Raw genomic sequence first — 26,441 nt, 5'->3', positions numbered from 1 at the left:
AGGTAATCACCCAGTTTATACCTGCGGTGTATTGTCAAGCAGCGGTATGGAGGTAGGTAATCACCTAGTTTATACCTGTGGTGTATTGTCAAGCAGCGGTATGGAGGTAGGTAATCACCTAGTTTATACCTGCGGTGTATTGTCAAGCAGCGGTATGGAGGTAGGTAATCACCTAGTTTATACCTGCGGTGTATTGTCAAGCAGCGGTATGGAGGTAGGTAATCACCTAGTTTATACCTGCGGTGTATTGTCAAGCAGCGGTATGGAGGTAGGTAATCACCTAGTTTATACCTGCGGTGTATTGTCAAGCAGCGGTATGGAGGTAGGTAATCACCTAGTTTATACCTGCGGTGTATTGTCAAGCAGCGGTATAGAGGTAGGTAATCACCTAGTTTATACCTGCGGTGTATTGTCAAGCAGCGGTATGGAGGTAGGTAATCACCTAGTTTATACCTGCAGTGTATTGTCAAGCAGCGGTATGGAGGTAGGTAATCACCTAGTTTATACCTGCGGTGTATTATCAAGCAGCGGTATGGAGGTAGGTAATCACCTAGTTTATACCTGCGGTGTATTGTCAAGCAGCGGTATGGAGGTAGGTAATCACCTAGTTTATACCTGTGGTGTATTGTCAAGCAGCGGTATGGAGGTAGGTAATCACCTAGTTTATACCTGCGGTGTATTATCAAGCAGCGGTATGGAGGTAGGTAATCACCTAGTTTATACCTGCGGTGTATTGTCAAGCAGCGGTATGGAGGTAGGTAATCACCTAGTTTATACCTGTGGTGTATTGTCAAGCAGCGGTATGGAGGTAGGTAATCACCTAGTTTATACCTGCGGTGTATTATCAAGCAGCGGTATGGAGGTAGGTAATCACCTAGTTTATACCTGCGGTGTATTGTCAAGCAGCGGTATGGAGGTAGGTAATCACCTAGTTTATACCTGTGGTGTATTGTCAAGCAGCGGTATGGAGGTAGGTAATCACCCAGTTTATACCTGCGGTGTATTGTCAAGCAGCGGTATGGAGGTAGGTAATCACCCAGTTTATACCTGCGGTGTATTGTCAAGCAGCGGTATGGAGGTAGGTAATCACCTAGTTTATACCTGCGGTGTATTGTCAAGCAGCGGTATGGAGGTAGGTAATCACCTAGTTTATACCTGCGGTGTATTGTCAAGCAGCGGTATGGAGGTAGGTAATCACCTAGTTTATACCTGCGGTGTATTGTCAAGCAGCGGTATGGAGGTAGGTAATCACCTAGTTTATACCTGCGGTGTATTGTCAAGCAGCGGTATGGAGGTAGGTAATCACCTAGTTTATACCTGCGGTGTATTGTCAAGCAGCGGTATGGAGGTAGGTAATCATGTAGTTTATACCTGCGGTGTATTGTCAAGCAGCGGTATGGAGGTAGGTAATCATGTAGGTTATACCTGCGGTGTATTGTCAAGCAGCGGTATGGAGGTAGGTAATCACCTAGTTTATACCCAGGGTGGTCCTCTTAATAAGCAGTACTGGTAGGCATCAGGGTCAAATTTCACACTGAAATTCCTATTCTCTTCAATGGTTTTCAATGAGGAAAGTTTGGAATTGAAATGGAATTTGGTTTACTTTTTGGAATTGACTGGAGTTGAAAATGGTTTTGACCCTGACTCTGGAAGGTACAGTAAATCATGTTCGAGAGGGTCGCCTCTTCTGTTGTGTCCTTCTCACTTCTGTTACCATCTCAACACTGCAGTTGAAGTAAGGAAGCCTCGTCCGAGCCAGAGCATCCCATAGTACACCCCCTGGACAGGACTCTAGTTCAGTTCAAGCAGACCCATCATCTGCGTTGATTCAGTGCTGACTTGAAAGTATACCATGTCTATATTGAAGGAGTTCAGGAGAAAGGATGCTTGTACGTGCCTTTTAAAGGCCCTTGAACTCATAAATCATATTTATGTATGTGCTTATGCAAAGCAGTGAGTGCACACAGATCTACCTTTTTAAAAAGGTTGTGGCCCAGTTCTGACTCTGCAATTCGTACAAAAATATTCTCAATACAAAATGCCTTTAGGTCAAGTGGTTCCAATTGTTTTTTTGTTTTTTTTCTCTCCTTCACTTGTTGAACGTCCTGACCCTACCTGCTATGGCCATGGGGGCGTGCTTTAGAACATCCTGGTGTTAAGTTTGTCTCTGGAGGGTCTCCTTAGTCTGGCGTTAGGTTTGTCCCTGGAGGGCCTCCTTACTGAGACCGTAATGAGATGGGAGGCCCCTACATGTCCTCTTCCTCTTGGAATCCTTAATATTGTTTCCCTGACGACGAGCACTGTCCTAAGCTGACACCAGACCTGTCAGTGGTTGAGATGACAACTTCACTCAACAACTCTATTAAAGGCACGCCCTGTGATTTTTACAACCATTTTATTTTTTCCCAAAATGCTCCTCCTTCTCCCAACATGCTCCTCTTCCTATATGGAACTCTTCCTCCCAGAACACTTAATATCTGCTCTCTAAGGACCAGGATGTGAAGGAGCACTGATCCCAGACTTGTCAGTAAAGTTAATATCTGCCCCCTGAGGACTGACCCCAGACCTGTCAGTAAAGTTCAAATCTGCCCCCTGAGGACTGAGCACTGACATGTCAAAGGCTGAGTTGACAGATTCATTCAACAACTCACACTATTAAAGTCCCACTCCTTAATTTGAAAAACAACAGAATGGCAGTCCAATGGGTAGGCCTGCTGTGCATTTGGAAAGTATTCATACCACTTGACTTTTTCCACATTTTTTAACGTTACAGCCTTATTTTTAAATTGATTAAATTGTAAAATAAGGCCCCCTCATCGATCTACACACAATACCCCATAATGACATAGTGAAAACAGGTTTTTAGAAATTTTAGCAAATTTATTAAAAATAGAAAACTTAAATATCACATTTACATAAGTTTTCAGACCCTTTACTCAGTACTTTGTTGAAGCACCTTTGGCAGCGATTACAGCCTTGAGTCTTCTTGGGTATGACGCTACAAGCTTATCACACCTTTATTTGGGGAGTTTCTCCCATTCTTCTCTGCAGATCCTCTCAAGCTCTGTCAGGTTGGATGGGGAGCATCACTGCATGCCACCACCATGCTTCACCGTAGGGATGGTGCCAGGTTTCCTCCAGACGTGACGCTTGGCATTCAGACCAAAGAGTTCAATTTTGGTTTCGTCAGACCAGAGAATCTTGTTTCTCATGGTCTGAGAGTCCTTTAGGTGCCTTTTGGCAAACTCCAAGTGGGCTGTCATTTGCCTTTTTACTGAGGAGTGGCTTTCGTCTGGCCACTCTACCATAAAGGCCTGATTGGTGGAGTGCTGCAGAGATGGTTCCCCTTCTGGAAGGTTCTCCCATCTCCACAGAGGAACTCTGGAGCTCTGTCAGAGTGACCATCGGGTTCTTGGTCACCTCCCTGACCAAGGCCCTTCTCCCCTGATTGCTCAGTTTGGCCGGGCGGCCAGCTCTAGGAAGAGTCTTGGTGGTTCCAAACTTCTTCCATTTAAGAATGATGGAGGCCACTGTGTTCTTGGGGACCTTCAATGCTGCAGAAATGTTTTGGTACCCTTCCCCAGATCTGTGCCTCGACACAATTCTGTCTCGGATCGCTAAAGGACAATTCCTTCGACCTCATGGCTTGGTTGTGGAAACATCTCAAGGATGATCAATGGAAACAGGATGCACCTGATCTCAATTTCGAGTCTCATAGCAAATGGTCTGAATACGTATGTAAATAAGGCATTTATGTTTTATTTTTTATACATTTGCAAAAATGTCTATAAAACCTGTTTTCACTTCGTCATTATGGGGTATTGTGTGTAGATTGATGAGGGGGGGGGGGGAAATAAGTTAATCCATTTTAGAATAAGGCTGTAACGTAACAAAATGTGTAAAAAGGGGAAGGGGCCTGAATACTTTCCGAATGCACTGTAGATATCATCAGACATAGTCGACGTGATGACTGTATAGTCAGGCAACGTGGTTATTCTAAGTCTAGGTAGACTGGAGAGTATTTATCTGCCACTGCTGATAATGTCTACAGTCCTGAGAGACAAGAAGCAGTCCAGCTGTTTGGCTTCTGTTATATAATAATAATTATTATTATAATTATTCAGGAAGCAATCTCTTAGCTGGAACCCACTAAACAGAAATACTTCCTGTGGCTTTCTTTACTTCTCCTATCTTTAACCTTTAACCTTCTGTTTACCTGTAATAAGTTATATTAAAGGTGAATAGAACCTTCCATTCTACCTCTAGAGAAACCTAAAGACGCTCTTCCTCCGTAGAGAGTCAGAATACCTTTAATGCATCCCAAATGGCACCCTATTTCCTGGTCAGAAGTAGTGTGCTATTTAGGAAATAGGGTGCCATTTGGACACAGCCGTGATTGGTAATTTTAAACTAAAATTGCTCCATATTATACACTGTTGTTCACGTGGTTCTGGGACACACACACACACACACACACACACACACACACACACACACACACACACACACACACACACACACACACACACATCTGTAAACTGTCCTTTTCTGTGGTTTGAGGGTTTAGTAAATATCTGGCCTTGCTATCCTAACCCTCAACTTACCCTGATTCAGCTTGATATCTGGCCAAGACTTGCATATTATTATATTAACTACCATAATGTGTGTGTCTCTCTCTCTCTGTGTGTGTGTGTGTGTGTGGGTGTGTGTGTGTGGGTGGGTGTGGGTGGGTGGGTCTGAATATTCATGTGTTTATAACATTTGTGTGTGTTTTCTTCCCAGAGTTGAGTGTGTTTCCTGAGCGTTATATGGTGTGTGTGTATATATGGTGTTTGTGTGTGTGTATATATATGGTGTGTGTGTGTGTGTGTATATATGGTGTTTGTGTGTGTATATATATGGGGTGTGTGTGTGTGTGTATATATGGTGTGTGTGTATAATGTGTGTGTGTTTTCTCCGCAGAGCTGCGTGTGTTTCCTGAGCGTTATGTGGTGTGTGTGTATATATATATGGTGTGTGTGTATATATGGGTGTGTGTGTGTGTGTTTATATATGGTGTGTGTGTATAATGTGTGTGTGTTTTCTCCGCAGAGCTGCGTGTGTTTCCTGAGCGTTATGTGGTGTGTGTGAGCCGACTGGAGGATGCCTCAGCTAACCCAACCCCGGCGGTAACCGTAACCGTGGTGAGTGGCTGTTTATACTCCACTGCTTCCTCTTCCTTCCAGTCGCTTGGCAACATTACTAGCACGGGGCTGTCTTGTCTGTTATTATAGGGCTGCGCTGCCAAATAGTGCTCCCACTTCCCACTGTATATGCTGGAACTTGTTTACTTAGGTTGGCCCCCGGATGCGCTGCCAAATTGTACGCCGGTGTCCCACTGCCTGTGTCCCAAACAGCACCCTATTCCCTGTGGGGCCCTGGTCAAAGTAGCGCACTTCATAGGGAATAGGGTGCCGTTTTGGGATGTGACCTGTATATGCTGGCTTTGTTTATATAGTGTGGCCCCTGGACCTGCCAGGGTTGTTTCCAGGCCCCCGACCCCCGACCCCCAGGGATGGGGACAGAGTCTGTGGTTGTGGAGGGAGTTATGGGGTGAAAGGTCAGGTGGTTTACAGGGGTCGCACACCACTGGATCTGGGGTCCAGGGAGAGACCAACATCTGTTTGTCACGACAATGACCATAAGTCCATTTGTCACGACAATGATCGTAAGAGTTGGGCAAGACAGCAGAAACAGACCTGGGACCAGACTAGTCTCATTGAACCCAATGACCATAGGAGTTGGGCAAGACGGCAGAAACAGACCTGGGACCAGACTAGTCTCATTGAACCCAATGACCATAGGAGTTGGGCAAGACGGCAGAAACAGACCTGGGACCAGACCAGGACATTCACTGAGACTGAGACCAGGCTGAATAGAGCTTGGCTACGTTAAACCCTGGGAGCATTCTGTTTCAGGCCGGATTCATAAAGCATCTCAGAGTCCTGGTCTAGGATCAGTTTAGCCTTTCAGATCTTAATGAATAATATCACCAGGAGTCCTGGTCTAGGATCAGTTTAGCCTTTCAGATCTTAATGAATAATATCACCAGGAGTCCTGGTCTAGGATCAGTTTAGCCTTTCAGATCATGATGAATAAATCACTAGGACAGGGGGGGGACCTGAATGGTGACTCATCTTCTCAAGCTAAACAGAGCTAAACCTCTCCTCATTCGCTAGCTTTATTACCACTAATAACAGGCTAATATAATAGCCAATTAGTTTTACTCAGATGATATATAGGCTAGTACAGTGAGTGCAGGGTGATGTACAGGCCAGTACAGGGTGATGTATAGGCCAATACAGGGTGATGTATAGGCTAGTACAGGGTGATGTATAGGCCAGTACAGGGTGATGTATAGGCTAGTACAGGGTGATGTATAGGCCAGTACAGGGTGATGTATAGGCTAGTACAGGGTGATGTATAGGCCAGTACAGGGTGATGTATAGGCCAGTACAGGGTGATGTATAGGCTAGTACAGGGTGATGTATAGGCCAGTACAGGGTGATGTATAGGCCAGTACAGGGTGATGTATAGGCCAGTACAGGGTGATGTATAGGCCAGTACAGGGTGATGTATAGGCCAGTACAGGGTGATGTATAGGCTAGTACAGGGTGATGTATAGGCCAGTACAGGGTGATGTATAGGCCAGTACAGGGTGATGTATAGGCCAGTACAGGGTGATGTATAGGCCAGTACAGGGTGATGTATAGGCCAGTACAGGGTGATGTATAGGCCAGTACAGGGTGATGTATAGGCCAGTACAGGGTGATGTATAGGCCAGTACAGGGTGATGTATAGGCTAGTACAGGGTGATGTATAGGCCAGTACAGGGTGATGTATAGGCCAGTACAGGGTGATGTATAGGCCAGTACAGGGTGATGTATAGGCCAGTACAGGGTGATGTATAGGCCAGTACAGGGTGATGTATAGGCTAGTACAGGGTGATGTATAGGCCAGTACAGGGTGATGTATAGGCTAGTACAGGGTGATGTATAGGCCAGTACAGGGTGATGTATAGGCCAGTACAGGGTGATGTATAGGCTAGTACAGGGTGATGTATAGGCCAGTACAGGGTGATGTATAGGCCAGTACAGGGTGATGTATAGGCCAGTACAGGGTGATGTATAGGCCAGTACAGGGTGATGTATAGGCCAGTACAGGGTGATGTATAGGCTAGTACAGGGTGATGTATAGGCCAGTACAGGGTGATGTATAGGCCAGTACAGGGTGATGTATAGGCCAGTACAGGGTGATGTATAGGCCAGTACAGGGTGATGTATAGGCCAGTACAGGGTGATGTATAGGCCAGTACAGGGTGATGTATAGGCCAGTACAGGGTGATGTATAGGCCAGTACAGGGTGATGTATAGGCTAGTACAGGGTGATGTATAGGCCAGTACAGGGTGATGTATAGGCCAGTACAGGGTGATGTATAGGCCAGTACAGGGTGATGTATAGGCCAGTACAGGGTGATGTATAGGCCAGTACAGGGTGATGTATAGGCTAGTACAGGGTGATGTATAGGCCAGTACAGGGTGATGTATAGGCCAGTACAGGGTGATGTATAGGCCAGTACAGGGTGATGTATAGGCCCGTACAGGGTGATGTATAGGCCAGTACAGGGTGATGTATAGGCCAGTACAGGGTGATGTATAGGCCAGTACAGGGTGATGTATAGGCCAGTACAGGGTGATGTATAGGCCAGTACAGGGTGATGTATAGGCCAGTACAGGGTGATGTATAGGCCAGTACAGGGTGATGTATAGGCCAGTACAGGGTGATGTATAGGCCAGTACAGGGTGATGTATAGGCCAGTACAGGGTGATGTATAGGCCAGTACAGGGTGATGTATAGGCCAGTACAGGGTGATGTATAGGCCAGTACAGGGTGATGTATAGGCCAGTACAGGGTGATGTATAGGCCAGTACAGGCTGATGTATAGGCTAGTACAGGGTGATGTATAGGCCAGTACAGGGTGATGTATAGGCCAGTACAGGGTGATGTATAGGCCAGTACAGGGTGATGTATAGGCCAGTACAGGGTGATGTATAGGCCAGTACAGGGTGATGTATAGGCTAGTACAGGGTGATGTATAGGCCAGTACAGGGTGATGTATAGGCCAGTACAGGGTGATGTATAGGCTAGTACAGGGTGATGTGTAGGCCAGTACAGGGTGATGTATAGGCCCGTACAGGGTGATGTATAGGCCAGTACAGGGTGATGTATAGGCCAGTACAGGGTGATGTATAGGCCAGTACAGGGTGATGTATAGGCCAGTACAGGGTGATGTATAGGCTAGTACAGGGTGATGTATAGGCCAGTACAGGGTGATGTATAGGCCAGTACAGGGTGATGTATAGGCCAGTACAGTGAGTGCACATGTAAGAATATGTGGCCTCATTGGGAAACCATCCCATGGCCCCGTAGTTGGTAGTGCCTGGCTCTTACCAACTGAGTCACACTGGACCACTGACATCTCTGACACTGAGACAAATAGTACCTTTTAAGAACATGTAGGCCTAGGCTACGCTTTGGATATTTATCTGACTGTGGTTGTTAATGTTTTTCCTTATTTATCTGACTGGTTGTTAATGCTTGTCCTTATTTATCTGACTGGTTGTTAATGTTTGTCCTTATTTATCTGACTGGTTGTTAATGTTTGTCCTTATTTATCTGACTGGTTGTTAATGTGGGTCCTTATTTATCTGACTGGTTGGTAATGTTTGTCCTTATTTATCTGACTGGTTGTTAATGTTTGTCCTTATTTATCTGACTGGTTGTTAATGTTTTTCCTTATTTATCTGACTGGTTGTTAATGTTTGTCCTTATTTATCTGACTGGTTGTTAATGTGGGTCCTTATTTATCTGACTGGTTGGTAATGTTTGGCCTTATTTATCTGACTGGTTGGTAATGTTTGTCCTTATTTATCTGACTGTGGTTGGTAATGTTTGTCCTTATTTATCTGACTGGTTGTTAATGTGTGTCCTTATTTATCTGACTGGTTGTTAATGTTTGTCCTTATTTATCTGACTGGTTGGTAATGTTTGGCCTTATTTATCTGACTGGTTGGTAATGTTTGTCCTTATTTATCTGACTGGTTGGTCATGTTTGTTCTTATTTATCTGACTGGTTGTTAATGTGGGTCCTTATTTATCTGACTGGTTGTTAATGTTTGTCCTTATTTATCTGACTGGTTGTTAATGTTTGTCCTTATTTATCTGACTGGTTGTTAATGTTTGTCCTTATTTATCTGACTGGTTGTTAATGTGGGTCCTTATTTATCTGACTGGTTGGTAATGTTTGTCCTTATTTATCTGACTGGTTGTTAATGTTTGTCCTTATTTATCTGACTGGTTGTTAATGTGGGTCCTTATTTATCTGACTGGTTGGTCATGTTTGTTCTTATTTATCTGACTGGTTGTTAATGTGGGTCCTTATTTATCTGACTGGTTGTTAATGTTTGTCCTTATTTATCTGACTGGTTGTTAATGTTTGTCCTTATTTATATGACTGGTTGGTAATGTTTGTCCTTATTTATCTGACTGGTTGTTAATGTTTGTCCTTATTTATCTGACTGGTTGTTAATGTTTGTCCTTATTTATCTGACTGGTTGTTAATGTGTGTCCTTATTTATCTGACTGGTTGTTAATGTTTGGCCTTATTTATCTGACTGGTTGGTAATGTTTGTCCTTATTTATCTGACTGGTTGTTAATGTTTGGCCTTATTTATCTGACTGGTTGGTAATGTTTGTCCTTATTTATCTGACTGTGGTTGTTAATGTTTGTCCTTATTTATCTGACTGTGGTTGTTAATGTTTGTCCTTATTTATCTGACTGGTTGTTAATGTTTGTCCTTATTTATCTGACTGGTTGTTAATGTTTGTCCTTATTTATCTGACTGGTTGTTAATGTTTGTCCTTATTTATCTGACTGGTTGTTAATGTTTGTCCTTATTTATCTGACTGGTTGTTAATGTGGGTCCTTATTTATCTGACTGGTTGGTAATGTTTGTCCTTATTTATCTGACTGGTTGTTAATGTTTGTCCTTATTTATCTGACTGGTTGTTAATGTTTGTCCTTATTTATCTGACTGGTTGTTAATGTTTGTCCTTATTTATCTGACTGGTTGTTAATGTGGGTCCTTATTTATCTGACTGGTTGTTAATGTTTGTCCTTATTTATCTGACTGGTTGTTAATGTTTGTCCTTATTTATATGACTGGTTGGTAATGTTTGTCCTTATTTTTTTGATTGGTTGTTAATGTTTGTCCTTATTTATCTGACTGTGGTTGTTAATGTTTGTCCTTATTTATCTGACTGGTTGTTAATGTTTGTCCTTATTTATCTGACTGGTTGTTAATGTGGGTCCTTATTTATCTGACTGGTTGGTAATGTTTGTCCTTATTTATCTGACTGGTTGTTAATGTGGGTCCTTATTTATCTGACTGGTTGTTAATGTGGGTCCTTATTTATCTGACTGGTTGTTAATGTGGGTCCTTATTTATCTGACTGGTTGTTAATGTTTGTCCTTATTTATCTGACTGGTTGTTAATGTTTGTCCTTATTTATCTGACTGGTTGGTAATGTTTGTCCTTATTTATCTGACTGGTTGTTAATGTGGGTCCTTATTTATCTGACTGGTTGTTAATGTTTGTCCTTATTTATCTGACTGGTTGGTAATGTTTGTCCTTATTTATCTGACTGTGGTTGTTAATGTTTGTCCTTATTTATCTGACTGGTTGTTAATGTGGGTCCTTATTTATCTGACTGGTTGGTAATGTTTGTCCTTATTTATCTGACTGGTTGTTAATGTGGGTCCTTATTTATCTGACTGGTTGTTAATGTGGGTCCTTATTTATCTGACTGGTTGGTAATGTTTGTCCTTATTTATCTTACTGGTTGTTAATGTGGGTCCTTATTTATCTGACTGGTTGGTAATGTTTGTCCTTATTTATCTGACTGGTTGTTAATGTGGGTCCTTACTTATCTGACTGGTTGTTAATGTTTGTCCTTATTTATCTGACTGGTTGCTAATGTTTGTCCTTATTTATCTGACTGGTTGGTAATGTTTGTCCTTATTTATCTGACTGGTTGTTAATGTTTGTCCTTATTTATCTGACTGGTTGGTAATGTTTGTCCTTATTTATCTGACTGTGGTTGTTAATGTTTCTCCTTATTTATCTGACTGGTATGTAATGTTTGTCCTTATTTATCTGACTGGTTGTTAATGTTTGTCCTTATTTATCTGACTGTGGTTGTTAATGTTTCTCCTTATTTATCTGACTGGTTGTTAATGTTTGTCCTTATTTATCTGACTGGTTGTTAATGTTTGTCCTTATTTATCTGACTGGTTGTTAATGTTTGTCCTGATTTATCTGACTGTGGTTGTTAATGTTTGTCCTTATTTATCTGACTGGTTGGTCATGTTTGTTCTTATTTATCTGACTGGTTGTTAATGTGTGTCCTTATTTATCTGACTGGTTGTTAATGTTTGTCCATATTTATCTGACTGGTTGTTAATGTTTGTCCTTATTTATCTGACTGGTTGTTAATGTGTGTCCTTATTTATCTGACTGGTTAGTAATGTTTGTCCTTATTTATCTGACTGTGGTTGGTAATGTTTGTCCTTATTTATCTGACTGGTTGGTAATGTTTGTCCTTATTTATCTGACTGGTTGGTAATGTTTGTCCTTATTTATCTGACTGGTTGGTAATGTTTGTCCTTATTTATCTGACCGGTTGTTAATGTTTGTCCTTATTTATCTGACTGGTTGTTAATGTTTGTCCTTATTTATCTGACTGGTTGGTAATGTTTGGCCTTATTTATCTGACTGGTTGGTAATGTTTGGCCTTATTTATCTGACTGGTTGGTAATGTTTGGCCTTATTTATCTGACTGGTTGTTAATGTTTGTCCTTATTTATCTGACTGGTTGTTAATGGCTGTCCTTATTTATCTGACTGGTTGTTAATGTTTGTCCTTATTTATCTGACTGGTTGTTAATGTTTGTCCTTATTTATCTGACTATGGTTGGTAATGTCTGTCCTTATTTTTCCAGAGACCACCATGCCTGACAACAACACACATTTTCTTTCACACGAACACAGACAAACTCAACACCTTGTTGTCTGGTCTGAGGGAGATTCCACATGAAGTTAGTTCCCTAGTCAGAAGTCAAGTGCCTTCATTGATTTGATTCACATTCAGAGGTTTGTGGGAAAGCTGTAGCCGAAGGCTAGCCAGTGTAGGAACAGCTGTGGCCGATCATAGCCCCACCGTTCAGAGCCCATGTGACACACACTCTCACCCACGTCATATGACCTTTTCTCCTCTTTAGTTATTTTGTGTCCAGTCATGACAGAGACAGACGTAGTGTCTTCCAGAGTCTTCCAGAAACTAGTTGCTCATTTGAACCCACTCTGCCCTCCCCAGAGAGGACTGTGGGAAATCAACGAGGAGCCTCATTCTCACCTTGGCGCTGACATCAGAGGATGCCTCTCTCTCTATGAATGGCTCCCAAATGGCACCCTATTCCCTATATAGTGCACTACTTTTGACCGGTTCCCTATGGCGATATAGTGCACTATATAGGGAATAGGGTGCCATTTGGGACGCACCCTCTGTCTCCCATCTATATACCCCATGATCCTCTCTGTTATTCTATCAGGACTGTCTCACATCTATCTACAGTGAGGGGAAAAAAGTATTTGATCCCCTGCTGATTTTGTACGTTTGCCCACTAACAAAGAAATGATCAGTCTATCATTTTAATGGTAGGTTTATTTGAACAGTGAGGGACAGAATAACAACAACAAAAATCCAGAAAAACGCGTGTCAAAAATTGTATAAATTGATTTGCATTTTAATGAGGGAAATAAGTATTTGACCCCCTCTCAATCAGAAAGATTTCTGGCTCCCAGGTGTCTTTTATACAGGTAACGAGCTGAGATTAGGAGCACACTCTTAAAGGGAGTGCTCCTAATCTCAGTTTGTTACCTGTATAAAAGACACCTGTCCACAGAAGCAATCAATCAATCATATTCCAAACTCTCCACCATGGCCAAGACCAAAGAGCTCTCCAAGGATGTCAGGGACAAGATTGTAGACCTACACAAGGCTGGAATGGGCTACAAGACCATCGCCAAGCAGCTTGGTGAGAAGGTGACAACAGTTGGTGCGATTTATTCGCAAATGGAAGAAACACAAAAGACCTGTCAATCTCCCTCGGCCTGGGGCTCCATGCAAGATCTCACCTCGTGGAGTTGCAATGATCATGAGAACGGTGAGGAATCAGCCCAGAACTACACGGGAGGATCTTGTCAATGATCTCAAGGCAGCTGGGACCATAGTCACCGAGAAAACAATTGGTAACACACTACGCCGTGAAGGACTGAAATCCTGCAGCGCCCGCAAGGTCCCCTGCTCAAGAAAGCACATATACAGGCCCGTCTGAAGTTTGCCAATGAACATCTGAATGATTCAGAGGAGAACTGGGTGAAAGTGTTGTGGTCAGATGAGACCAAAATGGAGCTCTTTGGCATCAACTCAACTCGTCGTGTTTGGAGGAGGAGGAATGCTGCCTATGACCCCAAGAACACCAACCCCACCGTCAAACATGGAGGTGGAAACATTATGCTTTGGGGGTGTTTTTCTGCTAAGAGGACAGGACAACTTCACCGCATCAAAGGGACGATGGACGGGGCCATGTACCGTCAAATATTGGGTGAGAACCTCCTTCCCTCAGCCAGGGCATTGAAAATGGGTCGTGGATGGGTATTCCAGCATGACAATGACCCAAAACAACCGGCCAAGGCAACAAAGGAGTGGCTCAAGAAGAAGCACATTAAGGTCCTGGAGTGGCCTAGCCAGTCTCCAGACCTTAATCCCATAGAAAATCTGTGGAGGGAGCTGAAGGTACAAGTTTGCAAACGTCAGCCTCGAAACCTTAATGACTTGGAGAAGATCTGCAAAGAGGAGTGGGACAAAATCCCTCCTGAGATGTGTGCAAACCTGGTGGCCAACTACAAGAAACATCTGACCTCTGTGATTGCCAACAAGGGTTTTGCCACCAAGTACTAAGTCATGTTTTGCAGAGGGGTCAAATACTTATTTCCCTAATTTAAAATGCAAATCAATTTATAACATTTTTGACATGCGTTTTTCTGGATATTTTTGTTGTTATTCTGTCTCTCACTGTTCAAATAAACCTACCATTAAAATTATAGACTGATCATGTCTTTGTCAGTGGGCAAACGTACAAAATCAGCAGGGGATCAAATACTTTTTTTTTACCTCACTGTACCCCATGATCTGTGTCTCTACCTCTCTGTTATTCTATCAGGGTTTTTGCTATTGTTTCTCTTTACTCTGTGAGTTTCCCAGTCTCCCCCACTACTCTGTGAGTCTCCCAGTCTCCCCCACTACTCAGTGAGTCTCCCAGTCTCCCCCACTACTCTGTGAGTCTCCCAGTCTCTCCTACTACTCAGTGAGTTTCCCAGTCTCCCCCACTACTCTGTGAGTTTCCCAGTCTCCCCCACTACTCTGTGAGTCTCCCAGTCTCCCCCACTACTCTGTGAGTCTCCCAGTCTCCCCCACTACTCTGTGAGTCTCCCAGTCTCCCCCACTACTCAGTGAGTCTCCCAGTCTCCCCCAGTACTCTGTGAGTCTCCCAGTCTCCCCCACTACTCTGTGAGTCTCCCAGTCTCTCCTACTACTCAGTGAGTCTCCCAGTCTCCCCCACTACTCTGTGAGTCTCCCAGTCTCCCCCACTACTCTGTGAGTCTCCCAGTCTCCCCCACTACTCTGTGAGTCTCCCAGTCTCCCCCACTACTCTGTGAGTTTCCCAGTCTCTCCCACTACTCTGTCGTTGAATGAAAGTGGAGCGAGGAAGATAGTTGAGACGTCAGTTCATATTGTGTAAGGCCCCAACCTTTTCCAGCTGAGGGAGGGAGGGAGGAGAGGAAGGAGGGAGGGAGGGAGGGAGGGAGGGAGGGAGGGAGGGAGGAGAGGGAGGAGAGGAAGGAGGGAGGGAGGGAGGGAGGAGAGGAGAGGAAGGGAAGGGACTTCTCTGGTTCCCCTCCTTAGGATCTAGTTCACTCAGGCAGACTGGGGACTCTTGTGGGGAGATCTCTCAATTCCAATTCAATTCAAAGCGCTTTATTGGCATGGGAAACATATGTCTACATTGCCAAAGTAAGTGAAATAGATTATAAACAAAGTGAAAGAAACAATCATAAATGAACAATAATATTACATTCACAAAAGTTCTAAAAGAATAAAGACATTTCAAATGTCATATTATGTATATCTACAGTGTTGTAACAATGTGCAAATAGTTAAAGTACAAAAGGGAAAATATATAAACATAAATATGGGTTGTATTTACAATGGTATTTGTTCTTCACTGGTTGCCCTTTTCTTGTGGCAACAGATCACAAATCTTGCTGCTGTGATTGCACACTGTGGTATTTATTTATCAAGATATGATTTGTTTTCGAATTCTTTGTGGATCTCTGTAATCTGAGGGAAACATGTGTCTCTAATATGGTCATACATTTGGCAGGAGGTTAGGAAGTGCAGCTCAGTTTCCACCTCATTTTGTGGGCAGTGTGCACATACAGTGCATTCGGAAAGTATTCAGACCCCTTCACTTTTTCCACATTTTGTTACTTGACAGCGTCATTCTATAATAGATTAAATAAATAAAAATCCTAATCAAACTACACACAATACCCCATAATGACAAAGCGAAAACAGGTTTTTAGAAATGTTTGCACATTTATTAAACATAAAAAACAGACCTTATTTTCATAAGTATTCAGACCCTTTGCTATGAGACTCGAAATTGAGCTCAGGTGCATCCTGTTTCCATTGATCATCCTTGAGATGTTTCTAAAACTTGATTGGAGTCCACCTGTGGTAAATTCAATTGATTGGACATGATTTGGAAAGGCACACACCTGTCTATATAAGGTCCCACCGTTGACAGTGCATGTCAGAGCAAAAACCAAGCCATGAGGTCAAAGGAATTGTCTGTAGAGCTCAGAGACAGATTGTATCGAGGCACAGATCTGGGGAAGGGTACCACAACATTTCTGCAGCATTGAAGGTCCCCAAGAACACAGTGGCCTCCATCATTCTTAAATGGAAGAAGTTTGGGACCACCAGGACTCTTCCTAGAGCTGGGCACCCGACCAAACTGAGCAATCAGGGGAGAAGGGCCTTGATCAGGGAAGTGACCAAGAACCCGATGGTCACTCTGACAGAGCTCCAGAGTTCCTCTGTGGAGATGGGAGAACCTTCCAGAAGGACAACCATCTCTGCAGCACTCCACCAATCAGGCCTTTATGGTAGAGTGGCCAGACGGAAGCCACTCCTCAGTAAACGGCACATGACAGCCTGCTTGGAGTTTGCCAAAAGGTACCTAAAGGACTCTCAGACCATGAGAAACAATATTCTCTGGTCTGATGAAACCAAGATTGAACTCTTTGGCCTGAATGTCAAGTGTCACGTCTGTAAGAAACCTGGCACCATCCCTACGGTGAAGCATGGTGGTGGCAGCATCATGTGGTGGGGATGTTTTTCAGCGGCAGGGACTGGGAGACTAGTCAGGATCGAGGGAAAGATGAACAGAGCGAAGTACAGAGAGATCCTTGATGAAGACCTGCTCCAGAGCGCCCAGTACCTCAGACATTGGCGAAGGTTCACCTTCCGACAGGACAATGACCCACTCAGCCAAGACAACACAGGAGAGGCTTCAGGACAAGTCTCTGAATGTCCTTGAGTGGCCCAGCCAGAGCCCGGACTTGAACCCAATCGAACAACTCTGGAGAGACCTGAAAATAGCTGTGCAGTGACGCTCCCCATCCAACCTGACAGAGCTTGAGAGGATCTGCAGAGAAGAATGGGAGAAACAACCCAAATACAGGTGTGCCAAGCTTATAGCGTCATACCCAAGAAGACTCAAGGCTGTAATCGCTGCCAAACGTGCTTCAACAAAGTACTGAGGAAATGGTCTGAATACTTATGTAAATGTGATATTTCCGTTTTTTATTTTGAATACATTTGCAAACATTTCTAAAAACCTTTTTTGCTTTGTCATTATGGGGTATTGTGTGTAGATTGATGAGGGGAAAAATCTATGTAATCCATTTTAGAATAAGGCTGTAACGTAACAAAATGTGGAAAAAGACAAGGGGTCTGAATACTTTCTGAATGCACTGTAGGTTAACACACAGCTCAGTTTGTACCTCATTTTGTGGGCAGTGTGCACATAGCCTGTCTTCTTTTGAGAGCCAGGTCTGCCTACGGCAGCCTCTCTCAATAGCAAGGCCATGCTCAGAGTCTGTACAGTGGGGAGAACAAGTATTTGATACACTGCCGATTTTTTAGGTTTTCCTACTTACAAAGCATGTAGAAGTCTAATTTTTATCATAGGTACACTTCAACTGTTTGAGACGGAATCTAAAACAAAAATCCAGAAAATCACATTGTATGATTTTTAAGTAATTTATTTGCATTTTATTGCATGACATAAGTATTTGATACATCAGAAAAGCAGAACTTAATATTTGGTACAGAAACCTTTGTTTGCAATTACAGAGATCATACGTTTCCTGTAGGTCTTGACCAGGTTTGCACACACTGCAGCAGGGATTTTGGCCCACTCCTCCATACAGACCTTCTCCAGATCCTTCAGGTTTCGGGGCTGTCGCTGGGCAATACAAACTTTCAGCTCCCTCCAAAGATTTTCTATTGGGTTCAGGTCTGGAGACTGGCTAGGCCACTCCAGGACCTTGAGATGCTTCTTACGGAGCCACTCCTTAGTTGCCCTGGCTGTGTGTTTCGGGTCGTTGTCATGCTGGAAAACCCAGCTCTTACTGAGGGAAGGAGGTTGTTGGCCAAGATCTCGCGATACATGGCCCCATCCATCCTCCCCTCAATACGGTGCAGTCGTCCTGTCCCCTTTGCAGAAAAGCATCCCCAAAGAATGATGTTTCCACCTCCATGCTTCACGGTTGGGATGGTGTTCTTGGGGTTGTACTAATCCTTCTTCTTCCTCCAAACACGGCGAGTGGAGTTTAGACCAAAAAGCTCTATTTTTGTCTCATCAGACAACATGACCTTCTCCCATTCCTCCTCTGGATCATTCAGATGGTCATTGGCAAACTTCAGACGGGCTTGGACATGCGATGGCTTGAGCAGGGGGACATTTACATTTACATTTTAGTCATTTAGCAGACGCTCTTATCCAGAGCGACTTACAGTTAGTGAATACATATTTTTTTTATACTGGCCCCCCGTGGGAATCGAACCCACAACCCTGGCGTTGCAAACGCCATGCTCTATCAACTGAGCTACATCCCTGCCGGCCATTCCCTCCCCTACCCTGGACGACGCTGGGCCAATTGTGCGCCGCCCATGAGTCTCCCGGTCGCGGCCGGCGGCGACAGAGCCTGGATTTGAACCAGGATCTCTAGAGGCACATGCGCTGCAGGATTTTAATCCATGACGGCGTAGTGTGTTACTAATGGTTTTCTTTGAGACTGTGGTCCCAGCTCTCTTCAGTTAAATGACCAGGTCCTGCCGTGTAGTTCTGGGCTGATCCCTCACCTTCCTCATGATCATTGATGCTCCACGAGGTGAGATCTTGCATGGAGCCCCAGACCGAGTGTGATTGACCGTCATCTTGAACTTCTTCCATTTTCTAATAATTGCGCCAACAGTTGTTGCCTTCTCACCAAGCTGCTTGCCTATTGTCCTGTAGCCCATCCCAGCCTTTTGCAGGTCTACAATTTTATCCGTGATGTCCTTACACAGCTCTCTGGTCTTGGCCATTGTGGAGAGGTTGGAGTCTGTTTGAGTGTGTGGGCAGGTGTCTTTTATACAGGTAACGAGTTCAAACAGGTGCAGTTAATACAGGTAATGAGTGGAGAACAGGAGGGCTTCTTAAAGAAAAACTAACAGGTCTGTGAGAGCCGGAATTCTTACTGGTTGGTAGGTGATCAAATACTTATGTCATGCAATAAAATGCAAATGAATTACTTAAAAATCATACAATGTGATTTTCTGGATTTTTGTTTTAGATTCCGTCTCTCACAGTTGAAGTGTACCTATGATAAAAAATTACAGACCGCTACATGCTTTGTAAGTAGGAAAACCTGCAAAATCGGCAGTGTATCAAATACTTGTTCGCGTCACTGGACAGCTCCCGGCTGGGTTTCCCTTTGTAATCCGTGATAGTTTTCAAGCCCTGCCACATCCGACGAGCGTCAGAGCCGGTGTTGTAGGATTCGATCTTGGTCCTGTATCGACGCTTTGCCTGTTTGATATCTCTTTGGAGGGCATAGCGGGATTTCTTATCAGCAGCGTCCAGATTAGTGTCCCGCTCACTGAAAGCGGCAGTTCTATCCTTAAATTCAGTGTGGATGTTGCCTATAATCCATGGCTTCTGGTTGGAATATGTACGTACGGTCACTGTGGGGATGACGTCGTCGATGCTCTTATTGATGAAGCTGGTGACTGCTGTGGTAAACTCCTCAATGCCATCGGATGAATCCGGAAACGTATTCCAGTCTGTGCTGAGAGAAACAGTCCTGTAGCTTAGCATCCGCTTCATCTGAGACCACTTCCATATTGAGCGCGTCACTGGCACTTCCTGTTTGAGTTTTTGCTTGGAAGCTGGAATCAGGAGGATAGAGTTATGGTAAAATTTGCCAAATGGAGGGTGAGGGAGAGCTTTGTATGCGTCTCTGTGTGTGGAATAAAGGTGATCTAGAGTTGTTTCGCCTCTAAGTGCACAGGTGACATGCTGGTAGAAATTAGGTTTACCAGCATGTAGAAACCTACAAGTTTCTACCAGTTAAATATGTGGGAGGGTACCAGCAAACAGTTTCATAGTCCCTACCTGCCTGCCTGCCAGCCAACCCCCACCCAAACCCCCACCCAAACGGTTTCATAGTCCCTACTTGCCTGCCTGCCAACCCCCACCCAAACAGTTTCATAGTCCCTACCTGCCTGCCTGCCAACCCCCACCCAAACCCCCACCCAAACGGTTTCATAGTCCCTACCTGCCTGCCAGCAAGCCAGCCAACCCCCACCCAAACCCCCACCCAAACAGTTTCATAGTCCCTACCTGCCTGCCTGCCAACCCCCACCCAAACCCCCACCCAAACGGTTTCATAGTCCCTACCTGCCTGCCTGTCAACCCCCACCCAAACCCCCACCCAAACGGTTTCATAGTCCCTACCTGGCTGCCTGTCAACCCCCACCCAAACCCCCACCCAAACGGTTTCATAGTCCCTACCTGCCTGCCTGCCAACCCCCACCCAAACCCCCACCCAAACGGTTTCATAGTCCCTACCTGCCTGCCTGCCAACCCCCACCCAAACCCCCACCCAAACGGTTTCATAGTCCCTATCTGGCTGCCTGCCAACCATAAACTGTTTCCACCAGTGTTGATTGGTAAACTGTGAGTTACTCCTTGTGACCTAGCTACAGTAAAGCATGTTGGAGGGAAGAAACCTACAGAAACATAACACCGGGATATTTACGAGCTTGATCTTTGTGAATTAATTGTTTGGCCTGGAGATAGATGGCATTGAGGGAAGGGGGGAGGAGCTATCATTCTGTATATACCTGTACAGGTATTGGTCTATGCATGTTAGTTGTCTTTGTAACCTGGAAGATGTGGTGAGGTTAAACTAACAAACAGGCCCTTGTCTGTTTCTTTAGTGGATCCAGAGGTGTGCTGGAGTCTGAGGCGAGTGGAGACAGTGGAGGAGGTTGTGGAGAATGCATCCCAAATAGCACCCTATTCCCTATGTAACCCACTACTTCTAACCAGGGCCCACAGGGCACTATATAGGAAATAGGGTGGCATTTGGGACTCGGCCATAGACTCAGTAGCATCTCACGGGGCGGTAGGCGGTATCCTCTGCTACACTGACGCTGGTCAATAGAGTTGTTGTCTTTTCATCACCTCTTGTTGGTGCTGATAATTAGTCAAACATCACATGATCCAGCTCCGAAGGTGTTCCACTGGAAAGATTGATTCCTTTATTGAGATTGTAATACTTTCGTGACGATCAGAAGCGTATCAAAAACAAAAAATGGTCTGGATAAATAATGTGATTGGTCTGCGGTGTGTATCATCATAGAGGAAAATAGCATGACACCAAGGAAACGCCAAACCAAACAAACCGTCGTACAAGGTGACAAGATCAGATGAATGAATGATGAATTATTATTATTATTATTATAATGAATTGATGGTTGATTGCAGTTCAGTGTGGTAGAGATAGAGAATCTATCCTTTTCATATCTAGTACTGAGCCCTGGGGGGACACCAGTACCAAATCCAATACCGTAAACCACTTCAGTTCCCTCTGCTTGATGTGTTTGAGCAGTTGAAAGAAGTGCTGGTCTGAATCCAGATATGTGATGAATCAAGGTTAATGTAGCTTTTTCTCTCTTTTGCAGAACTGGCTGCCAGAGCTGCACTGCACTCTAGTGTATTGGCCATCAAAGCATACAGTGAGGGAAAAACAGTATTTGATCCCCTGCTGATTTTGTACGTTTGCCCACTGACAAAGAAATGATCAGTCTATCATTTTAATGGTAGGTTTATTTGAACAGTGAGAGACAGAATAACAACAACAAAAATCCAGAAAAATGCATGTCAAAAATGTTATAAATTGATTTGCATTTTAATTAGGGAAATAAGTATTTGACCCCCTCTCAATCAGAAAGATTTCTGGCTCCCAGGTGTCTTTTATACAGGTAACGAGCTGAGATTAGGAGCACACTCTTAAAGGGAGTGCTCCTAATCTCAGCTTGTTACCTGTATAAAAGACACCTGTCCACAGAAGCAATCAATCAATCAGATTCCAAACTCTCCACCATGACCAAGACCAAAGAGCTCTCCGAGGATGTCAGGGACAAGATTGTAGACCTACACAAGGCTGGAAGGGGCTACAAGACCATCGCCAAGCAGCTTGGTGAGAAGGTGACAACAGTTGGTGCGATTATTCGCAAATGGAAGAAACACAAAAGAACTGTCAATCTCCCTCGGCCTGGGGCTCCATGCAAGATCTCACCTCGTGGAGTTGCAATGATCATGAGAACGGTGAGGAATCAGCCCAGAACTACACGGGAGGATCTTGTCAATGATCTCAAGGCAGCTGGGACCATAGTCACCAAGAAAACAATTGGTAACACACTACGCCGTGAAGGACTGAAATTCTGCAGCGCCCGCAACGTCCCCCTGCTCAAGAAAGCACATATACAGGGCCGTCTAAAGTTTGCCAGTGAACATCTGAATGATTCAGAGGAGAACTGGGTGAAAGTGTTGTGGTCAGATGAGACCAAAATGGAGCTCTTTGGCATCAACTCAACTCGCCGTGTTTGGAGGAGGAGGAATGCTGCCTATGACCCCAAGAACACCATCCCCACAGTCAAACATGGAGGTGGAAACATTATGCTTCGAGGGTGTTTTTCTGCTAAGAGGACAGGACAACTTCACCGCATCAAAGGGACGATGGACGGGGCCATGTACCGTCAAATCTTGGGTGAGAACCTCCTTCCCTCAGCCAGGGCATTGAAAATGGGTCGTGGATGGGTATTCCAGCATGACAATGACCCAAAACACACAGCCAAGGCAACAAAGGAGTGGCTCAAGAAAAAGCACATTAAGGTCCTGGAGTGGCCTAGCCAGTCTCCAGACCTTAATCCCATAGAACATCTGTGGAGGGAGCTGAAGGTTGAGTTGTCAAACGTCAGCCTCGAAACCTTAATGACTTGGAGAAGATCTGCAAAGAGGAGTGGGACAAAATCCCTCCTGAGATGTGTGCAAACCTGGTGGCCAACTACAAGAAACGTCTGACCTCTGATTGCCAACAAGGGTTTTCACACCAAGTACTAAGTCATGTTTTGCAGAGGGGTCAAATACTTATTTCCCTCATTAAAATGCATATCAATTTATAACATTTTTGACATGCGTTTTTCTGGATTTTTTTGTTGTTATTCTGTCTCTCACTGTTCAAATAAACCTACCATTAAAATTATAGACTGATCATGTCTTTGTCAGTGGGCAAATGTACAAAATCAGCAGGGGATCAAATACTTTTTTCCCCTCACTGTATTAGCGCATATCTGTCCATTATTGTACAGTGTAGAGATAATGCACGCATTCACAAACACACACACACACAAGCATATCTGTCCATTGTAGAGATAACGGACATCGTCTTTCCATTTCAATGTTCCCTTATCTTGGTGGAAGGAGAAGAGACTCCAATTTGTGCTCTATCACCTTCTGTCCTATTGTTGTTGTCATAGCTAGCAAACAACAGCAGAGACAGGATAATGGCTGTCTGTTCCTCCTTCTTTAATTCAGTTCTTCACCATACCACATACACTCAGTTCTTCACCATACCACATACACTCAGTTCTTCAGTTCTTTACCATACCACATACGCTCAGTGTCACGCCCTGGCCTTGAGAGGCCTGTTGTCTTTAGTTGGTTTGGTCAGGGCGTGAGAATCTATGCTAGAAATTCTATGTGTATGTTCTAGGTATTGTATTTCTATGTTTGGCCGGGTGTGATTCCCAATCAGAGGCAGCTGTCGCTCGTTGTCTCTGATTGGGGACCATACTTAAGTAGCCTGTTTGCCTACCTTAGTTGTGGGATCTTGTTCTGTGTTTAGGCTTGTATGTGTATAGCCTGAGGACTTCATGTTACGTTGTTTCTTGTTTTGTCAATGTGTATTTTAGGTATGTTCGCATACCACGCTGCACCTTGGTCTGACCCGTCTCAACGATCGTGACACTCAGTTCTTTACCATACCACATACACTCAGTTCTTTGGGGCATGGGATTCTACAAGGTGTGGCGTTTTAAACGTTGCTCAATTGGTATCAAGGTATCTAACATGTGCCAGGAAAACATTCCCCACACCATTCCACCGCCGCCACCAGCCTGTTCCGTTGACACCAGGCAGGATGGGGCCATGGACTCATGCTGTTTACGCCATCAGCAGAACCGGGATTTGTCGGACCAGGTGATGTTTTTCCACTCCTCAATTGTCCAGTGTTGGTGATGGCGTGCCCACTGGAGCCGCTTCTTCTTGGTTTTAGCTGATAGGAGTGAAAACGCGGGTGGTTGTCGGTTGCAATACCCGTGATAAAGACCGACGAGTTGTGTGTTCCGAGATGCCGTTCTCCACTGTTGTACTGCGCCGTTATTTGGCTGTTTGTGGCCCGCCTGTTAGCTTGCACAATTCTTGCCATTCTCCTTCGACATCTCATCAACAAGCTGTTTTCCCCCACAGGACTGCCGCTGACTGGATGTTTTTATATTTGTCGCACCATTCTCCGTAAACCCTAGACACTGTCGTGCATTAAAAGCCCAGGAGGCCGGCCGTTTCAGAGGTACTGGACCCGGCGTGCCTGGCACCGACGATCATGCCACGCTCAAAGTCGCTTAGGTCACTCGTTTTGCCCATTCTAACGTTCAATCAAACAGTAACTGAATGCCTGGATGCCTGTCTGCCTGCTTTATATAGCGAGCCACGGCCACGTGACTCACTGTCTGCAGGAGCGATCCATTTTCATGAACGGGGTGGTGTACCTAATAAACTGGCCACTGAGTGTACTTTATTTTCCATTAACGTGGAAATTCATTTTGTGACGTCAGCGTAGAAATACACAAACACATTGCAGTACAGTATCGTTACATTGCAGTACATTCTCAGTACATTGCAGTACATTCTCAGTACGTTATCTGACAGCCTGATGTGTTTCAGCTTTTCCGTTGGGAATTTGTTGTTGACTTTCCAGGGTAGATGGGGCAATGTAAGTGTACGGGGAGCTGTGTGTTGCTGGGTTGGGTGTCGGCCTGCGGGGGGAGAGCAGTAGACAGACTGGTTCTGGGGTTTAAAAGCTGCAGGGTGAGGTGGCTGTTATTTACTAACCTCCCTCTCTCTGTTTCTCTCTACTTTTCTCCTTCTGTCTCTCCCTCCCTCTGTTTCTCCCGATCTCTCTCTCTCTCTCTATGGCCCCTCCCTAGTTTAGTGGCCGTAGGGAGCTTGCATCATTCCTCCCCAGATTAGAGCTCTGCAGTTCCCACTCACTACTTACTGCCCCAGCCACACAGAGCGTGATAATTATTACATTTACACTCTCTCTCTCACTCTCTCTCTCTCTCTCTCTCTCTCTCTCTCTCTCTCTCTCTCTCTCTCGCTCTCGCTCTCTCTCTCAAAATTCAATTGGCATGGAAAGTGTAACCACATACATTGCCGAAACAAATACAGTGGGGAAAAAAAGTATTTAGTCAGCCACTATTTGTGCAAGTTCTCCCACTTAAAAAGATGAGAGAGGCCTGTAATTTTCATCATAGGTACATGTCAACTATGAAAGACAAATTGAGAAAAAAAAATCCAGAAAATCACATTGTAGGATTTTTAATGAATTTATTTGCAAATTATGGTGGAAAATAAGTATTTGGTCACCTACAAACAAGCAAGATTTCTGGCTCTCACAGACCTGTAACTTCTTCTTTAAGAGGCTCCTCTGTCCTCCTCTCGTTACCTGTATTAATGGCATCTGTTTGAACTTGTTATCAGTATAAAAGACACCTGTCCACAACCTCAAACAGTCACACTCCAAACTCCACTATGGCCAAGACCAAAGAGCTGACAAAGGACACCAGAAACAAAATTGTAGACCTGCACCAGGCTGGGAAGACTGAATCTGCAATAGGTAAGCAGCTTGGTTTGAAGAAATCAACTGTGGGAGCAATTATTAGGAAATGGAAGACATACAAGACCACTGATAATCTCCCTCGATCTGGGGCTCCACGCAAGATCTCCCCCCGTAGGGTCAAAATGATCACAAGAACGGTGAGCAAAAATCCCAGAACCACACGGGGGGACCTAGTGAATGACCTGCAGAGAGCTGGGACCAAAGTAACAAAGCCTACCATCAGTAACACACTACGCCGCCTTGACTCAAATCCTGCAGTGCAAGACGTGTCCGCCTGCTTAAGCCAGTACATGTCCAGGCCTGTCTGAAGTTTGCTAGAGTGCATTTGGATGATCCAGAAGAGGATTGGGAGAATGTCATATGGTCAGATGAAACCAAAATATAACTTTTTGGTAAAAACTCAACTCGTCGTGTTTGGAGGACAAAGAATGCTGAGTTGCATCCAAATAACACCATACCTACTGTGAAGTATGGGGGTGGAAACATCATGCTTTGGGGCTGTTTTACTGCAAAGGGACCAGGACGACTGATCCGTGTAAAGGAACGAATGAATGGGGCCATGTATCGTGAGATTTTGAGTGAAAACCTCCTTCCATCAGCAAGGGCATTGAAGATGAAACGTGGCTGGGTCTTTCAGCAT

At 44.4% G+C, this 26,441-nt stretch overlaps 1 protein-coding gene across 1 annotated transcript in view; it reads left to right on the top strand.

Moving 5' to 3' along the window:
* Nucleotides 1-26,441, top strand: part of slx4ip (SLX4 interacting protein) — a gene marked incomplete at both ends in the record, with an annotated part of 81,685 nt that overhangs the window by 48,851 nt on the left and 6,393 nt on the right. The window contains one exon of the mRNA XM_084168101.1: nucleotides 5,092-5,183. Coding sequence (XP_084024227.1) covers nucleotides 5,092-5,183 — 92 coding nt within the window. The remainder of the gene's footprint in view (nucleotides 1-5,091; nucleotides 5,184-26,441) is intronic.

Source organism: Coregonus lavaretus, assembly GCF_964263955.1.
Source record: "Coregonus lavaretus genome assembly, chromosome: 1".
Lineage (NCBI taxonomy): Eukaryota > Metazoa > Chordata > Actinopteri > Salmoniformes > Salmonidae > Coregonus > Coregonus lavaretus.
Note: the sequence above shows the minus strand (reverse complement) of the source record. Positions and strands in the feature narration are given on the sequence as shown.